The sequence below is a fragment of the Tenrec ecaudatus genome, chromosome 1 (assembly GCF_050624435.1).
Source record: "Tenrec ecaudatus isolate mTenEca1 chromosome 1, mTenEca1.hap1, whole genome shotgun sequence".
In the NCBI taxonomy this organism is placed as follows: domain Eukaryota; kingdom Metazoa; phylum Chordata; class Mammalia; order Afrosoricida; family Tenrecidae; genus Tenrec; species Tenrec ecaudatus.
In genome coordinates this window covers 69,793,790-69,813,226 of record NC_134530.1, presented here as the reverse complement: position 1 = coordinate 69,813,226, position 19,437 = coordinate 69,793,790, and the positions used below count along the sequence as shown (strand labels likewise).

The 19,437-nt window shown below is 56.8% G+C and overlaps 3 protein-coding genes and 1 non-coding gene across 9 annotated transcripts; 2 read left to right on the top strand and 2 right to left on the bottom strand.

The window, feature by feature from the left end:
• Positions 1-1,571: 1,571 nt before the first annotated feature.
• On the top strand, positions 1,572-1,687 carry LOC142438124 (U5 spliceosomal RNA). Its single transcript, XR_012782558.1, has one exon. It is a non-coding gene; the product is annotated as a U5 spliceosomal RNA (small nuclear RNA).
• A 2,891-nt stretch (positions 1,688-4,578) lies between these two features.
• On the bottom strand, positions 4,579-10,832 carry BTBD19 (BTB domain containing 19). Of its 6 annotated transcripts, none has more exons than XM_075555451.1 (8): positions 10,351-10,832; positions 8,959-9,087; positions 8,787-8,840; positions 7,256-7,315; positions 6,639-6,707; positions 6,418-6,549; positions 6,186-6,311; positions 4,579-6,058 (listed from the first exon to the last, which is right to left on the bottom strand). In XM_075555451.1, the coding sequence occupies exons 1-8, from the start codon at positions 10,828-10,830 to the stop codon at positions 5,924-5,926; spliced, it is 1,185 nt and encodes a 394-aa protein (XP_075411566.1). In that variant the 5' UTR covers positions 10,831-10,832; the 3' UTR covers positions 4,579-5,923. The 6 variants fall into 6 exon arrangements, with proteins under 6 accessions (XP_075411566.1, XP_075411608.1, XP_075411583.1 ...); XM_075555493.1 differs by having other exon boundaries at positions 8,959-9,172; positions 10,351-10,579; XM_075555476.1 differs by having other exon boundaries at positions 5,917-6,058; positions 6,395-6,549.
• A 1,652-nt stretch (positions 10,833-12,484) lies between these two features.
• On the top strand, positions 12,485-13,153 carry DYNLT4 (dynein light chain Tctex-type 4). Its single transcript, XM_075555438.1, has one exon. It carries the CDS (start codon positions 12,503-12,505, stop codon positions 13,151-13,153), a length of 651 nt encoding a protein of 216 aa, XP_075411553.1. The 5' UTR covers positions 12,485-12,502.
• A 13-nt stretch (positions 13,154-13,166) lies between these two features.
• Positions 13,167-17,789, bottom strand: PLK3 (polo like kinase 3). Its single transcript, XM_075555429.1, has 15 exons — positions 17,503-17,789; positions 17,295-17,402; positions 17,081-17,197; positions 16,840-16,969; positions 16,670-16,757; positions 15,830-15,925; positions 15,545-15,743; positions 15,303-15,426; positions 14,996-15,087; positions 14,679-14,772; positions 14,474-14,557; positions 14,235-14,394; positions 13,960-14,089; positions 13,741-13,854; positions 13,167-13,654 (listed from the first exon to the last, which is right to left on the bottom strand). Exons 1-15 carry the CDS (start codon positions 17,710-17,712, stop codon positions 13,463-13,465), a joined length of 1,938 nt encoding a protein of 645 aa, XP_075411544.1. The 5' UTR covers positions 17,713-17,789; the 3' UTR covers positions 13,167-13,462.
• Between the last annotated feature and the right edge of the window lie 1,648 nt (positions 17,790-19,437).

Here is a 19,437-nt window from a genome sequence, read left to right as displayed (position 1 = left end):
GTTGGGGGCTCTTACAACCCTTATCACAATGCAGCCATCCGTGTCAAGGACATTTGTACCTATGTTGCCATCATCATTCTCTAAACATTTTCTTTCTACCTGAGCCCTTGGTGGCACTTTCAGTACTCTTGGTCAACAGCAGAATCCAAAAACATCAATTCCTCAGTCTTCTTTATTTATTGCCCAGTTCTCACATGCATGTGAGGCCGTCAGAAGTGCCAGGTGCACTTTAATCCTCAGATTGACCTCTTGGCTCCTCAACACTTGAAAGAGGGCCCAGTAAACTGTGTCCCTCCACTTCTTGACTGCTGCTTCCAGCAGCTCCGAGTGTAGAGCGCAGGGAAAGAAGCCCTTGACAACTTCAGTCTTTTCTCCCTTCATCACGAGGTTGTCTGTCGGTCCAATTGGGGGGATCTTTGGTCTCTTTCCCGTGAGCCGTCTTTGATTCTCCTCAGCAAGTGCTTTAAGCCCTCCGTGACTTCTACCAGCAGGGTTTGTCCGCCCATGGCAGGTTGCTAACAAGCCTCCCTCCACTGCTGTCCAGTCCACCTCCAGCGATGAGGACCTTCCTTAGCGTTCAAATTGAGTGAGTGTGGTGGAAGAAAACACCCCTGGTGGACACACACCTTTCTTGGTTCTTAAGCAGGCAGTACTCCTTTGCTGTGTTTGAACCGCGTGTACAGGTTCCCTGTGAGCACACGGGAGTGTTCTGGAACTTCTGTTCTTTGCAGTGCTGCCCATTGCGTGTTATGATGCACACTGACAAATCCCTTTGCACAGTCAATGAGACACAAGCAAACATCTGATATTCGTTGCTTCCAACCAAGATCCATCTGACATCAGCAGCAATATCCCTCATTTCACATCCTCTTCTGAACCCAGACTGAATTTCTGGCCGCTGCCTGTCCATGGACAGTGGCAGCCATTTTTAAATTCTCATCAACAAAATTTTACTGGCATGAGATATTAATGATACATTATTGATCCTGTTCATTTCTCTTGAGCCGCCTTTCTTTGGAATGGGTACAAGTCAGTTGATCAGGGACCTACCTACCTTCCAGATTAACTGCATCGCTTCCAAGACTGCATCAGCTTGTTGAGACGGTTGGATGTGTCCCTTAGGTGGCCCCAGAGCCCGTGTGTGTTTCATGCTGGTATAGGCTGATGTGCCGTAACAAATGAAACGAATCATCCCAGCCCCCTTTAGGGAGTACGCACTAGGCACCTACAGTGCACCTTCATCTGCGCGGACCTACCCGGCAGAGGACAGGAGAGGCGTGGCCAAAGGATCCCGCCCATCACAGCTGGCGGCCCCGCCCCCAATAGGAACAAGGCCACGCCCGGAGCCGCCACTGATTTGCATATCCAGGGTGCACTAGGAAAAGAACTCCACGCTCTTTTGGCTCCACTCCCACGGACATTTCTCCACTATTGTGAAGGCACAGTATCTGCTAGAGGCAGGTGACACGTGTTAAATACACGCAGTTAACACGTATAGCGTAGTCTGTTAACCACCATAAGTTAATTAAGAGTTGTCATCCCCTGGGGGTTTGAGGCGCAAAGCAAAAGGCATACTCTGGTTTCTCTTCAGATCGCATAAATCTTTCGCCTTTTACTAAAGATTTCCGTGGAGAGGAACAGTTATGAGTCTTTAACCAATTTTTTGATGCCCCAGGCTTCTGGGGCTCCACTTCACTGTCTAAAGAAAGAACAAGAGCATTTGTCTAAGGGGTTGTTAGCGCGCAAGCTAAAGCTACACCTTGGAAACACTGTTTTTAAAAGTCAGCGCATCAGCGTATCTTAAGGTGCGGAAGGGTATCTGATATGTAGCAAGTAGCACAGCTAATTGTATCTTTGTGTAACCACTGCCTGATTTCTATGCTGAAAACAAGTGTGTACTCTGTTATCAGAAGATAACAGCATCTGGGGTCTTAATGGCTAGAGGGTAAGCATGCGGCCATCTAGCTCAGAACCAACAAAGCCCACCCAGCCTGTGCCATCACGAGGTGTGTCGAGGGGATCAGGTATCATCAGGACGAAAAATCAAATCGTGAATGAGGGGGAGACCCAAAGCGCATCTGTGGGCAACTGGACATCCCCTTAGAGAAGGGTCTCGGGGAGATGAGCCAGCCAGGGTGCAGTGTAGCAAGGGTGAAACATGCAACTTCCCTCTAGTTCCTAAATGTTTCCCCCCTCAAAAAAAAAATCATGATCCCAATCTACCTTACAAATGTGGCTAGACCAGAGGATGTACACTGGTACAGATAGGAACTGGAAACACAGGGGATCCAGGGCAGATGATCCCTTCAGGACCAGTGCTGAGAGTGGCGATACTGGGAGGGTGGTGGGAAGCTGGAGTAGAAAGAGGGGGGACTGATCACAAGGATCTACATATAACCTCCTCCCTGGGGGACGGACAACAGAAAAGTGGGTGAAGGGAGATGTCGGACAGTGTAAGATATGACAAAATAATTATAAATTATCAAGGGTTTATGAGGAAGGGGCGAGCAAGGAGGGAAGGGAAAATGAGGAGCTGATTGATGCCAGGGGCTTAAGTGGAGAGCAGATGTTTTGAGAATGATGAGGACAATGAATGTACAAATGTGCTTTACACAATTGACATATGTATGGATTTTGATAAGAGTTGTATGAGCCCCTAAAAAAATGATTTAAAAACAGGAAAAAAAAGTTCTTTTTACAGTGCTTTTCTTAAACATCTGGTACCACGGGGTGGTCCTTAATACTGCCCACATCTGTTGACAGTGGAGTGCTTTTCTTCATTTACCAATTCCATAGAGATAATAAGGTGAAGATTGAAACAGGACATGCCAAACGGTCATATTCGAGCATGTGCTGCTGTAGCCAAACATGTTTTATCCATTTCCATGCTACCAAACCTGTTACTCACACAGAACGTGATTCTGACTCACAGCCACGCTCTCGAACAGAGTAGAACTGCCCCTGAGTGTTCCCAGACTGAATCTCTGCCAGGGTGCGCCAGCTTCTCTTTCTCCTGCAGAGAAATGCTGACCCGCAGTTAACAGTTGAAAGCAAAACCTGTAACCCACTATGCCATCAGGTCTCTCATACAGAACTGCCCCATATGGTTTTTCTAGGCTCTATTTCTTTAAGGACGCCAATGGCCACTTCTCTCTGCTACACAGGGTAGTTGGCAGACTCTAAGTGCCAGTGCCAGAGCTCTTCCACTGCTACTACCCTGGTCCGGAAATCTCTTGCCTAGATTACAACAAACTCCTAACTATTCTCCATGGGCCACTCTTGCCCCTTCTCTCCCATCCTATCCCATCCCCTTCACCATAACCCTCTCCACAGCAGCTAATGTTTTAAAGCTAATTTAATCACACAAACAACACTCTTGCACAGGACCCTACAATGCCTTTTCTCAGGACACAGGGCTCCTGCCCTATCCTTCAAATGCTCTCACCAGAGGCCTTCGTGCATCCACCTGTATGAGAAAACTCCTCGCTTCCACATCGGTTTATCCTCTTAACCGGTTTTACTTTTCTTCACAGTACAAGCTACTCTCTGAAATTATGCTGTTGTTAGCTAGCATCAACTCAGCCATGACTCATGGCAACCTTATATTTAACAGAACGAAGCCTAAAAGTATGTAATTTACTTCTTGTCTATTGTCTTTTTTCCCCCACTAGAAAGTAAGGCCTAGCCCATGAGCACTCAATATTGTGAAACAAAGGAACATATTGAATTTATTTCCCAAGCATTTAATCTTTGACCACTTTACAAAAGTATCTTCTTCCTAAGAGCTCTACTAGGCGATTCCCCTCTCCATTCTCATCAACTAGGAAACCGAGACACAGAGAGGCATGCACTTAGTCACTGTTACCTTTTCTTTTAACAAAAGAAATGATGCTCTATGCCCTTATCAGTGAATATAATAGGCATCTTTTAAAAATTACTGTACCAATAAACCATTATTAATCGGTCATCTGCTGATGGACAAGGAGCCCTAGTGGTATAGTGGGCTACAAGTTGGGCTGCTAACCAAGCACAAGGTCAGCAGTTTGACCCACCAGCTGCTCCCCAGGAAAAGATGAGGCTGTCTACTCTTGTATAGATTTAGTCTCAGAAACCATAGGAAGCAGTTCTACACTGTCCTGTAAGATCACTATGAGTCAGAATCCACTTGATGTCAGTGGGTTCTACTGATGAAATATAGGTTCTTTCCAATTATTACCCCCACACTGCCGCTGCTACGGAATTGGTACTATTGGATAACCATATTTTCAGACTTCAGAGACAATCTCAGATAACTCTTTAATCCATGTGGAATGTATCATATAAAGTCTTTGAGGCAAAATCTAACTTTATGTTTTTCCAAGTGATCGATTGTCCTTTATTTTGGGTTGATGCTATATTGCTCTTCTTTCATCTTTTTAAAACCCTGCTGTTGTCCAGTCTATTCTAACTGCTCCGCACAGAACGGATCCTTAGAAAAGGTTGAGTTCTGCAGAAGCAGGTTTGCCAGGCCTTTCTTCCATGGTGTCGCTGGGTGGGTTCAAGCCTCCAACCTTTAGGGTAGCACACACCACTGGAGGAATTTTTGTGGAATAAAGTGGCATTCACATAAGAAAATAAAGCCATTCATTTAACATTTGCAGGGCGTGGATTGCGTGATAGGGTCAGGGAAGCAGAAATGAACAAGGGCACCACTCCAAGAATTTTTCGCCAGGAAGATTCAGGTCCTGTGAACGACGCATCTGAAAGGCGTAGCCCAACAAACAGACTCCAATACCCTTAAGGAAATTCGGAGCCAGAGGACTAGCGGCTGCAGTGGTTTCCTGGACATCAAACCTTTACTGGAACAGACAACCTCATCTTTCAGGGGCCGAGAGGCTGCTGGGTGGGAACGTCCAACCTTGAGGTTAGCAGCAAAATAGTCAACCCACAATGCCACCAGTGGCTACAGGAGGAGTAAATGTATGTAAGCCAAGCCACTTTTAGAGGGGCTTAAAAGGGAAATGGGTCATATTTTGTACTGAAGGCAGTGGGGATACTGAAGCGCTTGATCAGGGGAAAGGACGATTGTTGTAAGACCGGAATTGTGAACGATCTGGCTTCAGTGTGGGAAATGGACTGAGGGAGGGGCGGATGGAGTGAAAACAGAGAGTAATTAGCACCCAGGACAGCAGTCCCTGAAACTGACAGGTTGGCTCAATCCAGGGCGGATAAAACCAAACCAACTGGAAAGGGCGCTAAGAAGGTAGGAGCAAGAGAAGGCAGTGAGGGAAACAGGAAGAGGGGGATGAGATCCAAGTTTGGTGGAACTGGGAAAGATGGAGGGCTGGTTTTTAGAATCGCTCGGAGGTGGCTGTAGGACACTCACAGGGAAACCTCCTGGAGTCAGGAGCGGACTTTAGGAGGATCGGTCTGAAAAGATGTCGGGGTGTTACCAGGGCAGCACCTAGGCGCGGGCGCGGAGCGGGGGTGGAGGCGTGCGGAGGAAATGTGAGTTTGCCTCGAGCTGCCATCGCCAGGGGAGCCGCGGTGGTGCAGCAGTTACGTGCCGGGCGGCTAACCCAGGCGAGCAAGGGGAGCAGATGAAATCGCCAGGGGTGCCAGGGGAGCACCGCGGGGCTTTCTTCGCCCTTACAGAGTTGCAGTCTCAAAACCCACGGACGTGGTTCTCCCGTCCTGTAGACCCACCATGAGTGGGAATCGAACTGATGGCAGTGATTTTGGGTTCTCCATCCCCCGAAGGCTCAACTCCAGATCTCTCCTCCACGCCCCGCCACCCACCCCACACCCCAGCGCGCCCGCCGAGGACCCAGCTCCCGGCGGGTAGCGACGCTTCCGGTGCCTCGCTCGCCTAGCATGCTGGGAACAGAAGCCGCCGCGCGCGCTGAGCATGCCGGGAGCTGTAGTTTCCGAGAGGGCAGTGGCTTCACTGGAAGGGCAGGTCCAGAAAGCGGTGATGCTCTCGGGGCAGGGTGCCCCTCCGACGGCGGCACAGGGCGCCCCGTGCCACGTCCCCTCGCCGCAGAGCGTGACACCTCCACGCCTCCACGATCTGTTCCACCTGCAGGCGGGAGCCTGTCACCACGGGGCCCAGCAGGGACCCCTCGTCCCGCAGACGACGGGCCACCCCCACCCCTACCCCCACCACGCTGCCGCGTGCATCTAAGCCTGGTTCGTCGTGTCCGCACCGGGATGAGCGGCTCTCGCCGGTTCTGCGCTTCCAGGGCCCTCAGCTCCGCCGGGGCCAGCAAGGCCAGTCTGAGCTCCCGCACCACGGGGGCCGCCAACTCGGCCGCCGGCCGCTCCAACACCGCCTGCGAAGAACAGCAGCCCTGAGCCCGGGCGGCCGCGGGGCACGAGCCTCGCCGCCCCCGCGCGCAGTTCCTGCGGCCCTCACCACGTCTCCCAGTCCCCACTCACGGCGCCCACGCGCGCCCAGCTCCGCGCCGCCCTGATGAGCTCGGCCTCGTCTACGCAGAGCCTGTCGCTGCGCAACAGGGGCAGCAGAGCGGCCGCTGACAGCTCCAGGAAGCCACGAGTGCGGAGCACCTCCTGCAGGCCGCCATAAGGGTCAGGGAGGAGAGTTGTTTGCGGGGCGGGGGCGGCGGGGGGGCGAGTAGTGGTATGAGGAGGGGCAGTACCTGGCTGTGGGCTTCTATGAAGGTCACGCAGCGTTCCTGCAGTGGTTTCAGGCCCAAAGTGACCGCCACCTGAGAGAAGGAAGATCAAGTTGGAATTTGACAAGGTCATGTAGCTTAGCGCTCTGTACTGACTATTGCCTCTCCAAGCCTGATGCTGGACTTAGTGCAGGGAAGGGAGGCAAAGCCATGGTGTACCACACTCAGAGAAGCCCCCAGTTCGCACATGTAGACACACTTACCCAACAGCTTGTGTTCAAGAAGCCAGTGGACGGTCTGGCATCCCCATCCTGGTGCCTAAGCTTGGCTTCCAAATGCCACACTGGCTCCCGCCCCACTCCCCCAACTTGAGTCCAGCTCAGAACCACTTCCCAATCCTGACAGAAAAGGCCAGTAGAGACCTCCATCCCAACTTCAACCATTCCTGCACCTGATCCCATTGACGGCGCAGGTTCCCACACACAAGTCTGGGCAGAGTTCACCCATGAACATCACCTTGCAGCAGCCCTGTCCCCTCCTGCCCATGTTGTGCCAGGTCAGACAGAGGAGGTCCTGAGCTTGGGGCACCCAGCAGGAAGAAAGTTGGGGTTCTCCTCGCTGGCCTGTGCAGCGACACCCACCTGCAGGGCTTCACAAACCAGCTCCACATCCAGCACCTTCACCACAAACTCCAGGCACAGCTGGGAAGAGACAGAGGTTACCAGTTATGCAAGGTGCTCCTGCACCACGACCTTGCCCTCACCCCAGAAGCCATGAGTCACTGAAAATTCTAGCAGCCCCAGACCCATCCTGACCTCCCAGGCCAGGGAGGTGGAGAACCATCAGGGCCTGAGACTTGGCAAAACCCAGATGGACAGGACTAGCAAGAGCACTCTTTCAGCAACACCCTGTGCTCATTGGATGAGAGGGAAGGTGTGCACACACTCCACTCTCTGCTTCTCTTAGGACCTTTTTCTTCCTCCACTGGCTGCCCTCCTAGCTGAAGGAAACCTCCTCTCAGCCAGCAACTTGAGTTTCACTTGTAGGATCTGCCACCCTCACCTTCAGCAGAGGTCTGGGCCAGGCCAGTTCTACCCGCTCCTACAAAGCCATCCACCTGTCACTCCTTTCATATTGTCCCTTGACTGCCCCATAAGCTCCTCACTGGCCAAGCAAGCCCTGCCCATCTCTCTCAGTCCCTTCTCCCAAATCTTCACACTCTACCCTGAACTTTTAAGTAAATCCGACTGCTCTCTAGTGTCCTGGTGGTGTCATGGGTTCCACAAGGCCAGCAACTCAAGACCAGTAGCTGCTCCCAGGGGGAAAGAAGTTTTCTCCTCCTGGAAAGAGTTAGTCTCTGAAACCCACCGGAGGCAGTTGGACTCTGTCCTGTATCTGAGTAGTCACAGTACTGGTAGTAATAGTAGCTGCTCTCTGGGCCAAAAAAAAAGTCCAAAAGCGTGAAAGGGTTTACAGCGGTTCTCAACCTGTGGGTCATGACCCCTTTGGGGGGGTCAAACGACCCTTTCACAGGGGTCGCCCGATTCATAGCAGTAGCAAAATGACATTTGTTAAGTGGCAACAAAAATAATTTTAGGGTTGGAGGGTCACCACCACCTGAGGAACTGTATTAAAGGGTCCCAGCATTAGGAAGGTTGAGAACCACTGGTTTAGAAGGTGCCTGCTACCCTCTCCAGTCCCATCTGTCCCTCCTCCTCCTCCTCCTCCTCCTCCTCCTCCTCCTCGCACACTATTCCATTTCCACCCCTGGCACCTTGTGGGCCTCTCAGACTGAAACTCCATCTTCCCACTCTCTCTTGGAACAAAGGCCTGTATGTTCTACCAGATGCAGCACAAATGTTTCCTCCCCGGCAACTGCCTCCTCTTCCTCCCTCCTTCTCCTGGGGGCAGGACCATGCAGCCTCAGCACTGTGTACCCCCAGCTAGCACTTCCTCTGTGGCTGTGTTGTTTTCTTTCTGTGTCTGTCCCCTCTCTCAGAGCACAGGGCAGCACCACCACAAGACAACCCTGGATACCTCCTCAGTGCACAGAGCACTTGGTGCCCTTGGCCTATTGGAAGAGAAACCCATTATTTTCCAGGGTTTATGAGAGAGAGGAGCAGGGTGGGAGCTGAGCCAGTGAGAGGCAAGGGCAACAGGGCAGGAACCCACCTCTCGAAGTTCCTCCAGCCCATACTCCACTGCTGCTGTCAGCACTTCCAGCACCTGCCGAGTGGGTGGGTGGGGAGCAAAAGGGAGTTTCCCCGGAGTGAGTCGGGCAAACTCCTCCTGCCTCTTGCACCCGAGCCTCTCCCACCCAGGTCCCAGCTCTAGCAGGGCTCACAGAATGGCGGTGCAGCTTGACACTGTTGGTGTAGAGGAACTGCAGCACAGCCAGGAAGGCCTCGGCTGGCACCGTGCTCAGCACCACGGGGTCAGGCACCCCGGGGCCTGCTTCTGTGCCCAGAAGTCGCTGGAAGAAGTCGCATCTACAGGTCAACAGGCACCGGTGGGCAAATACCTCCCTCTGTTCTTGACCAACCACAAAGCGGACATCACTGTGGGAAAGAGGGTCAGAGAGCCAGAGGAGAGGAAGCCAGGGTCGAGGATGTGGCTTGGGCTTTGTCTCTGGCCACTTTGGGCCTCAGCTTCTTTATGGGTAAAAGAAGAGACTGGGTTTGGTCATCCAATGGAAGGTCTGGAACAGACTTTGAATCAGTCAGGCCAGCGTCTTCCTAGCTCTGAATTGTAGGTTTCTCGCTCTACGATATGGGATATGGGATGGCAATCTCCAATCCTCAGGTCTTGGGAGGGGTGCCTGTGCTTGGTCATCAGAGCTCATACAGGCAGGGAAATCGGAGTGATCCCTCACCCTGAGTCTTGGGGGAAGGGAGGGGCGCTCTTTGGCTTCCCCTCCACTGGCTGCAACGCATCATGCTTAGCCCTCCGCCAGGAAGAAGGGCAAGGGGGTGGGGTAAGCACAGGCTGAGGCCGACCACATTTTCCATCTTCACTATCACTTCCGGCCCCAAAGGGGGAGGGAGGAGACAGGACATGAAGCCTGCACTTCCTGGGGTTCCCACTACTCTGGCCAGATTGTGATCCCCAAAGCATCAGGGAGATAGGACGCCTCTGCTCTTGGGGAAGAGCCCCACTCCGAGGCAGGGGGTGCAGAAAGCTGCCCTTTCCTTTCCCAAGACCACTCTGGTCCCTGGTTTCAGCATCACTAGCAAACCATAAGGCCCCAGTCAGCAACCTTGAATAACTTCCTGTCTGGGCCTCCGGATCAGTCCCTTGAGTTCATGCCTTTGGTGAATCCCCTGAGCAGGGCCATCTGCTCTTGGCCTCCTGGGAGAGGGGAGGGAAGCCCCAGCACCAAGTGGAGTGCACAGGTTCTTTGGCATCCATTTCTCAGCAGTCAGGAAACAGAAGAGCCCCCGCCCCCGCCCCACCGCTAAGCAGCCCAAGACCCAGAAAAGGCAGCATTTGGCTGAGACTGCACAGAAGCTGGGCGGGAAGGCGGAAGAGTACCGCTCCAGCTCACTGACCCCCACCTCTGGCTCTCAGAGCTTCTCAAACACTGAGTGACCAGTAGCCATCCTCTGCGCTGGACTTCCCCCATAGACCGAGAGATCACTTGAAGGAGAACCAAGTCCCAATCCCCCAGGGCTTCCTCACGGTCACGGGCCTAGCACAGGCAGAGAGGGAAACCCAAGGACAGGGCCCAGCCCCTCACCTGAACCGAGGGTTGTTGACGAGGCTTCCGAGTGCAGTGGAAAAGGGCGCAGGCTCCCCGTGCACCACCAGGCCCGGGGCCTCCATGGGTGGGAAGAGATGAGGGGCCAGTGGAGGAAATGGGGGCCCGTTGGTCTGGGAGGAGCAACAGTGGGGAGAAGCAGGCCTGGCCCGGCGCTAGAGTTGGTGAGGAGACGGGGAAAGTCTTAGAAGGAGCTTGGCAGGCCTGCTGGCTGAGAAGCTGAATTTTAGGAACAGGGCCCAGAGAGGCTGGTGGGAGAGGCAACAGGCTCTGGACAGGACAGACACAGGGAGGGGCCCAGACAAGGCCTCGCCTGGAAAGAGCCAGAGGTCTGTCAGTCGGGAAGGGGCTGGCAGCAGTTGAGGCCAAGGCTGGGAGCCTGGCCAGGCAGCAGTTGCGGTGGGAAGCCTGTGGGTTTCCATGGAAACTGGAGCCCAGCCTAAGCGGTGGCCCGCCCATCTTTCCGCAAAGCCTAAAGCAGCTGCCTGGCTCAGGGGGAGGGCTCCTGCCTACCAGGACTCCAGAAGTTCCAACTCCCCGCCCCTGCGCCCCCTGACTGAGTCAGATCGCTTTACCCGGCCGGCCGGGAAACCCCCTCCACAGGGAAACTCCTGGGCCTCGTGGATGGTTTTCAGAGCCCAGGCTGACCTGTTTGGCAGTCACCCCCAGGAGGCTGTCAGGTGAGGCAGCGTCACAGCCTCTGGCATCCATGTAACCACTCAAGGGGGAGGGGAAGACTGGGCACAGAAGTGTGGCCAGCTGAAGATGCGCCTCAGGGCACATGGCTCAGCAAAGGTCAGGATGCCTGAGTGGGGTCACCAAGTCACCGGCAGGCCTAGCTCTCACCAGCTGAGCCATGGACCTCCCCCCCACCCCCTCACACAGCCTCAGGCTGAAGAAGTCATCCAAGCCCCACCCCAAGTCGGAACCCTGATGGGAAATGCTTGTCCTAGCTCACGCCAAGGAGGAAATGATGGAGCCTGGACACGCTCCTTCCGGTGGGCCCAAATCCGGAATTCCTAAGCAGCCGCCCCCCCCCCCCTGCAGCATTTTCCAAGGCATTTTCTTTCGCAAAGGCCTCTCCTCCCTCATGGCTCCCCTGTCCTGTAGCGATCCCAGTGCTCTGCAGTTCATGCCTGAGTGTGAAGCTGCTGTTCCTTCTGTCTCTGTGTCGCCCCAGGGGCACCACAGGCAGCGCCCACCCAGCCCCTCTGGGGGTGGCTGCTCTGAAAGGGAAGCGGAGCTGGGAGGGGAGGGGAGAGACCTGAGAGGGAGGAGTGCTTGCCCAGGGGACCCATGGCAACTCCATAACAAAGCCTGGGGCCCTTCCCCTCCTGCCGCTGGGAAGCTCAAGTCTCACAGGTGACTCTGGTGCCCCCCGGGGAGTTTCGGGATGGGGGTGGGGTGGGGTGCCGCTACCCTAGAACTGATTCTGGAGGAGACTGGGCTGAGGAAGCCAAAGCAGAGGGCAGAGGACGCTTGCGTGGCCCTGCCCCTGAACAGGTAGGGATAGATGAAGGGCCTCCACCCTCCAAATCCAAAAGGACCTGTGTGGGTGGTGGATGGAGTTGGATAGGTCTGTCTGTGCCTCCTAGTCAAGGGGTGAGAGGCACAAGCCAGAGACACGCCCTCCTCCTCTGGGCAAGCCAAGTGGGAGAGAAATCCGGGGACTCCCAGTTCACTGAGATCCCATCCCCAGTGCCTGAAAGGAAAGAGGAGCACAGGGCAATCTTGCCCAAGATGGTTAAGCAGCACCCCTGCTTCTGTCCTAACGGCTTGGCTCGACCTTCCAAGCAAGGGGACCCTGAGCACCCAGGAGTCCACACAGCCCTGGAACTAACTGCTCAAACAGTTTCCAAAGGGGTGCCGGTTGCCATGGCGTGAACTCTGTAAGCCGCCCCCATAGGATCCCCAAGGCTGTCATCATCTTGTCACATCCTGCTGCAAAGCAGCTGCAGGGTTCGAAGGCTGACCTTGGCTAGCAGCCCACTGCTGAGCCACGCAGCCCAGGGCTCCTGAAGGGGAAGCGGGTGAAGCCCTTGGCAGCCACTGAGTCCGAGACTGGGTAGTGTGTGAAGCTGCCCAGGGAAGGGCATCCTGCCTAAGTGTGGGTCTTCCAGTTGGCAGGTCCATGGCTGGCAAGCCTCTGCCCCCTGGAATCCAAGAGGAGGAGAAGATCGCCAAAGACTCTGGGCCCAAACTCCCACCAGCACGGCCACTCGGCCGCCTGCCCAGCATTAGTGAGGCTGGACCCACAGGTCCAGGCCCAGCCTCGCGTCGCGGCTCCCTGCTCGGTCCGGCGGCGTCTTTCTCCCGCCGCAACTCACTGGCGGGGCCTGCCGGTCGGCGACCATCCCTGGGTCCTGTCCCCCCTCTTGGCTCCCGGGTCAGCTTCTCAGGGTTGCCCCTGGCACCGCTCCGCAGAGTGGCACCTTCGTACCGCACAGAGCCGGCCCCTGGGGAGCGCTGGCAGGCTGCCCGAGCACAGCGCGCGCTGGAGACGGCGCTAGCGGCCGCGCTGAGCGACAAGTGCTACCTGGGCTCAGAGGCTGGGCCACTGACCCGCGATGTCTGCGAGCGGGTGCACCTGCGCCTGCGTGAGCTCTGCCCTCCGCGCCACAAGCTGGTGTGCAGCGTGGTGCTGGGCCCGCGCGCCGGCCAGGACGTGCACGTGGTGAGCCGCGCGCTCTGGGACGCGGCGCGCGATGGGCTGGCTTCTGCCACCTTCACCAACGCCTCACTCTTTGCTGTGGCCACGGTCCACGGGCTCTACTACGAGTGAGGACGCAGCCACGTTCTGCAAAACGGTTTATTAGCCCAGGAGGAGGCCCTCCCCGGGGCTCACATCCAAATAAATAAATGTCTGTCAATAAATAAAAGTGGTCCATAAATAATGCCCCCTAGCTGGGAGCTAAGGCTCAGGCTTATTTTGGAGGAGGGGTAGGCAGCCGCAAGGACTGGCAGCCACTAACCCCAGTAAAGCTGGTCCCTGAGTCCCTGAGGGATACAGCCCAGAGCCCCCAGTGAGGCACCCAGAGGGAGGAGACGGGTCAAAAAGGCATGGGTCCGGGCCTGCTCTTCAGGTTGGACCCTAGGCCGGCCCGCGGTCCTGGAGCAGACGTAGCGCATAGTGGAGTCGCTGCCGGAGGTCTGGGGAGCAGCCCAGCTGGCGAAGGTGGGACGCCAGGTAAGTGCAAGCACTGCGATTCCGTGCCACAAATGTCACCAGGAGAGGCTCCCAGCCAGTGAGGATCAGCTTGGTGTGGTCCCCATAGAAGTTCACCTGTGCACAGGAGGGCATGCTCAGGGCTCAGCCAGGACACCCTGAGCCTCCCAGACCTTCCCCGCAGCCCCAGGGCCAGTTCCTACCTGGACTGTGCCATCACTGAACAGCATGAGGAGGGCCTGGTCGGTCTTGGCCCACTGCAGCAGCAATGGGGCGGCGGACCCCTCCACCTCTTCCACACTGGGCAGATCTCGACCCTGGGGCGAGGCATACGTCACCAGCCTGACTTGAGCCAGGCCCCTGCTCACCCACCAAGGAGACTGAGAAGGGGTCAGAATGTGCAAGGCCCTTGCTTGTCCTACCTTCATGAGGTTCTGTTCCATATAGGTGGCAAAATACCGCAAGATGCCCAGCTGAGGCTGCAGTGCCCGGGGTACAGCGCCCACCGAGAAGGAGAAGTGCTTGGTGCTGGTGGGGTTGTAGTGCACAGTCCTGGGGATGGGACAAGGGGGCAGAGAGATCAGAGAGAGCCCTGCATCAACCCCCCTCCCCTGAGAAATCTCAGTCCCCCCAGCTCAGGAGCACACACGACAAGAGACAAGCCTGCTGGGGACAAGGCACCCGTGACAGCACTCACGCTTTGTTGGCCGACAGGGCCATGTGTGTGCCATCATTGAGGAGCACAGCCACACGCTGGCTAGACAGTTGATACCCAAAGCCAAACTTGGAGTGGTTGACCCATTTGATGACCCACACCAGAGGCTCTGGCTGTGCCAAGGGGGCCGGGTTCCGTTCCGCTGTCATGGGAGAGGAGGGAGTGAGGACCTGTTCCTGGCCTGTCCCCCAGCATTCCCATGTATGGAAACCCAGCCTTACCTGGAGGCATGAAGGCCACGCAGTTTCTCAGAGCACAGAAGGCTGACTCCACCACTGTGGCTACAGTCAGACCTTCCTCAAACCCTGAAGGCAAACAGGATGGTGGGAATTAAGCATGAAGATGCAGGCCACATCCCTCTGCCCACATCCTTCCTCGGAGCCTGGGTCTCAGCCCAGGGCCCTCTCAGCCTCCCTGGTTCCTCACCATCTCCGCTGCTCGCCAGTGTCCCCCTGGGGGAGCTGTCTTCAGGTGCTGTCTCTACCAGGCTGACAGGGGCCCGACCAGAAGCTGCTGGAGCCTGGGGAGGGTTACAGTAGGGCCCTGAAATAACAGATTCTGGGGAGCCAATGGCCCAGCCCTGCCCTGCCTCGCAGGGCACCCCAGGTCAGCCTCGCCGGGCTAATGAGACACAGCCAATTAGGCCAACACGAGGTGGATGCCTCATCAGCCTTTTATCCTGGGCTTCCCGCAGCAACAAGGGTGGGGTGAGTCAAGGCACACAGCCCACGTGAGCACCTCACCTCTGGCCTGGCATCTTGATGGCCGATAGATGTCCGCATGAGGCTGCTCACCAAACAGGATAGCTCATCCCGCTCCTCAGAATGGTTCTTACCTTGGGGAGAAGAGAGGATTGGGGAGCTAGCTCTCAGGGTCCTTCCCTACTCAGGCCCCCTGCTCCCCACAGGGATGACGGAGACAGACATACATACCCCAGGGCCAATGCCAGTACAACACGTGCTCTCCCCAGGAGTTCACAAGCACCCTTCATGCATAAGAGGCCCCCACTCTACACTCTAAACCCACAACCCACTCACACCCCAGACTCACTCTTCTTTTTCCGTTCGAAGAGGCTCTTGGTAACTTTGGCAAAGAGACTCCTAGCCGGATTGGGGGGTGTCAGGTCGGGGACTGTCATGCAGCTACTGGCAGGAAGCTGGTCAGGGGTGTAGCCCTGGGGAAGGGAGTCACATGAGCAGAGAGGAGAGGCTCCAAGGATCCTGTCACTGGCCCCCATTCAGTCCCCTGGGAGGAGGCAGACTGGACTCTGTGAGATGTAGTGAGCCACAGACCTTGGTAAAGAAGTCATGGCGCAGAATCTGGTCAATCGAGGGGCGATCTCGGGGTGAGGCCCGTAGGATGGCAGCCAGGAGCTGCCGGGCAGGTAGTGAGAGGCTGGCAGGCAGCGTGTAGTGGACCTGCTTGATGCAGCGGTATGTCTCCTTCAGGTCAGCTGTTTCAAAGGGGGGGCTCCCACACAGCAGCGTGTACCTGAGGGGCAGAGGGAAAGTCAGGAGTCGAGGGGAGGGAGGCCCTAGCCCCTGTACCCACCTGCCTCTCACAGGCCTAGGACTCACATGACACAGCCCAGTGACCACACGTCGGCCTCAGGGCCGTGGCCCTGTCTCAGCAGCACTTCTGGAGCCACATAATTGGGGGTGCCACAGATGGTTCTGGAAGGGGGGAGGTGGAATAAAGGGGAAGGCTCAGCCCCAGTGCGCCGCAGCCTCTGCCATCCCTGCCCCCGCTGTGAGCCCAGACAAAGCAGCTGCCTGTCACCAAAGGCTAGAGAGCTCCTGCTTGTCCTAGGACAATGGATGGCAGCTATGGCAGCTGAGTCCCTGCTCACCCGCCTGGCCCAGCTGCCCAGCAGCTCTACAGCCTAGGGGGAGCCCCTGGCCCCTAACCCAGCCCCCTCTCTCTCGGTCAACAGAGGGCTCATCACTGAGATCCCCTCCCCCGGCTGCTGTCTGTCAGGCACCCTTACAGGCTGTCACCTCCCATGGTCTGTGCTACACACACACACACCAACACCAGCTGTCACATTCCCTACAAACACTCATCTGCCACCTATGCTGTGTGTGTGCCAGGCATACCCACTCATCATGGTCACACCCACAATCGCCACACACACACAGTACCTGCTGGCACCTTCCCCCTGTCCACTCAGGGTCAGTCAGGCACCTCCACGAGCTCTTACACCTCCATCTGGCTCAGGAACTCACAGTCGATCACCCCATCTGTGTCATACACCCGGAGGGCCCTCTGCCACTCCCAGTATCCCAAGCTGCCACCTCCATCTTCATAGGTAAACAGCCCATCCCCTCCTCCTCCATCTGTCACACACACTCCCTGTCACACACATCCTGTGTCACATGCAGACTGCGGTCGCCATCATCTGTCTCCTCAACACTCACTTTTTCCTCTGTTCCGGGGGCTCCAACCGGGCTGCCAGGCCAAAATCGCCTATCTTCAGCTTCATGTCTTCCGTGATGAAAAAATTTCCTGGAAGGTGCCAGAGAGTGTGTCAGCTGCCTTCCTCTCTCCCTTCCCCCGCTCCCCCCCCCCCTTGGGCCCTGAAGCTTACCCAGCTTGAGATCCCGATGCAAGATGCCCCGCAGGTGCAGGTACTTGAGGCCGGAAAGAATCTGCCGCAGGTAGTAGCGCACTTCAGGCTCCAACAGGGTATACCGTGCTTTCCAGATGTGGGCCAGCGACTGTGGAGAGCCCCTGTCTCAGCCGGGGCGCCCTGCCTAGCCCTTCTCCATCGGTGCCCCCCCCCCCGGCCCCTCTCCCTGCCCCATCTCCATCTGCCTCCTGTTCCTCACCTTCCGGCTGCAGAGCTCCAGGAAAATGTAAATGTTGTCCGCGTCCTCAAAGTGGTGTGAGAAACGCACAACGTGGCGGTGCTGTAGATCTCGGTGCAGTTCGATCTCGTTTAGGATCTGCCGTGGCAAGTGGGGTCGTCATTCTTTCCGGGCCTCTGCGGCACCATCCCCACCGCCGCCGCCGCCGCCCTGCGTCCTCAGGGCCTGGACCTACCTTCTCGCGTTGATGCGGCTTGGCGACGCGGCTCTGGGGGATGACTTTGACCGCGTAGGTGCTGCCAGTCTCCGTGTCAGTGGCCTCGTAGCAGCGGGCAAAGCCCCCCTGTGAGAGAGGCACCAGGGTGCTCACGGGCACTCGGCGAGGGGGCCGGCGCGCCCTCTCTCTCCCAGCCAGCACCACCCTCCGGGCCGCCCTGGCCCACCTTGCCCAACAGGCGGCCTTTGAAGTAGGTGCGGCCGCTGCAGGGGTCCGCGATGAGGCGCCCAGCATCCGGCGCCGGTGCCCCCGCCGGCCCCTCCAGCGCAGGCGCGGGCACGGAGCTCCGAGGCGGCCCGGGCCCGGCGGGGGGCGAGGGCGAGGCCGGAGAGCGAGGGGTGGGGTGCGGGGACAGGAAGCCGGCGGCGGGCTCCATGCGGCAGCGAGTCCGAGCGCGCCCGCCTAGGTCTGCGATGCGCCCGCCTAGGGCCGCGCGTGGGGCTGCCTGGACCGGCGACTCGGCGCTGGCGCGCAGGGAGCCCGGCGAGTTTATCAATGAACGCCGGTCCCCGCCCCCGGAGCGCGTCACCAGAGCCCCGCCCCTTTCCTCGGCGAGTCACCGGAGGCCACGCCCCTCCCTCCTACGTAACCGAGAAGCTCCGCCCCCACTCGGAGGCCGGCCTGCTGCTCCCGTCTTCGAGGCGCAGCTGCGCTTCAGGTGCCCGCTCGGCCCGTGCGCGCCGGGCAGAGGGAGCGACTGGCGGCCGGTGCCCACGCCCGCCCATCCCAGGAGGCTGCGAGTGGCGCGAGGCGTGGCCGCTTTCTCGCCCCAGCCTTCGGGGCGTGCGAGCCCGGAATCGAGGGCCATCTCCCAGCAGCTAGCTGGACCCAGGTTCCAATAGGGAGGGCAGGGCGTGCCTCCTTTTCCCGGGGCGATGCAACGAGTCTCCTCCCGTGCCGGAGCTCCGGAGACGGTCCACGCCCTCCTAGCTCGGCACCGCCACCTTAGGGCGCAGGAGAGGCTGCACTCCCGAGCCGGGCCCACCTGGCCATTGGTGCCTGAGCTACTCCTTTGCACACGCTTGAGGGTGGATCCTGGATCCAGCAGGGTCCCTTATTTTCTTCCCTGAAAGCGCTCATTGCCCCGGTGCAGCAACCAGAAAGCCAGAGAATGGAAAGGGGAACTGGGGCTTTCTCAAATGCTGATACTGCTGCCTCAGTTCTGATCCACAGAGACCCTATGGGACAGGGTCAAACTGACCTTTTGGTTTCCAGAGTCTCATCTTTCTCCTGCAGCATGGCTGGTGGACTCAAACTGCCCACCTTGGGGTTAGCAGCCCACAAGGTCCACAGCTCAGTCTGTAACCCACTAGGCCACCAGGATTCTTTTCTCAGATGTTAGTGCTGCTGGGCAGCTGGTCCAAGGACATCTGGACCCCTAGACACCTCCTCAGTGCTCATCATCCGAGGGTCAGAGATCAATGTGGGGTCTTCAGGCCTCTGGCGTGTTTGTCACTGGATAAGCAACCTCCAGGCCTGTGTCCCTCAGCTTTCCATGTGTGCTACCCAAGCCCCTTATTCATCAACAAGCCACGCATGCCTCAAAGATGCACGGAAAATACCAGGGCACCCTCCTAAATAAGGCTGGCCACATTGCAGCCTTCTTGCTTTACATTCTACTTGATGGAAATAGACCGTAGGCAAGTGTGTAAACACAGGAATTGGTGATAAGTAAGTGCTCTCTGAAGAAAGTAGACAGAAGACTAAGTAAAACGCCTCTCCTTTAAAAGAGTAACTAGGAAAGTCAGCAAATATTAGACACCTATGTTCTGTCAGCGTTATCTCCAAACTGCTCTGCAATCTATCCACTTCCATCCCTCATCGCCTAAATCCTGGGCTAGGTCACAAGCTCCCTTGTCAGGATTTTTACCACTAACAGAATAAAAAGCTTAAAAAACAAACTCCAGCCATCAAGTTGATTCCAGCTCATAACAACCCTGCAGGACAGAGTAGAACTGCCCCTTTGGGTTTGTGGGGCTTTAAATGTACAGGAGCAGCCAGCCTCTTCTTCCTCCAGGAGCACGGGGTGGAGTCACTGCTAACCTCTGAGTTACCAAGGATGACAGCAGGACTCCCAAACCAAACTCACAGCAGATGGATC

Coding starts and splice junctions, on each gene's coding strand:
- BTBD19 (XM_075555451.1), bottom strand. CDS start 10,830: ATGGGCGGGCCACCGCTTAGGCTGGGCTCCAGTTTCCATGGAAACCCA. Junction 8,841..8,958: donor TCAAGCTGCACCGCCATTCT/GTGAGCCCTGCT, acceptor CCCACTCGGCAG/GTGCTGGAAGTGCTGACAGC. Junction 6,708..7,255: donor TGGTTTGTGAAGCCCTGCAG/GTGGGTGTCGCT, acceptor TCCTTCTCTCAG/GTGGCGGTCACTTTGGGCCT.
- DYNLT4 (XM_075555438.1), top strand. CDS start 12,503: ATGGCTGGCAAGCCTCTGCCCCCTGGAATCCAAGAGGAGGAGAAGATC.
- PLK3 (XM_075555429.1), bottom strand. CDS start 17,712: ATGGAGCCCGCCGCCGGCTTCCTGTCCCCGCACCCCACCCCTCGCTCT. Junction 15,926..16,669: donor CCCCCGGAACAGAGGAAAAA/GTGAGTGTTGAG, acceptor CCCCCCTTCCAG/AACCATCTGTGGCACCCCCA. Junction 14,773..14,995: donor ATCAAGATGCCAGGCCAGAG/GTGAGGTGCTCA, acceptor AACCCTCCCCAG/GCTCCAGCAGCTTCTGGTCG.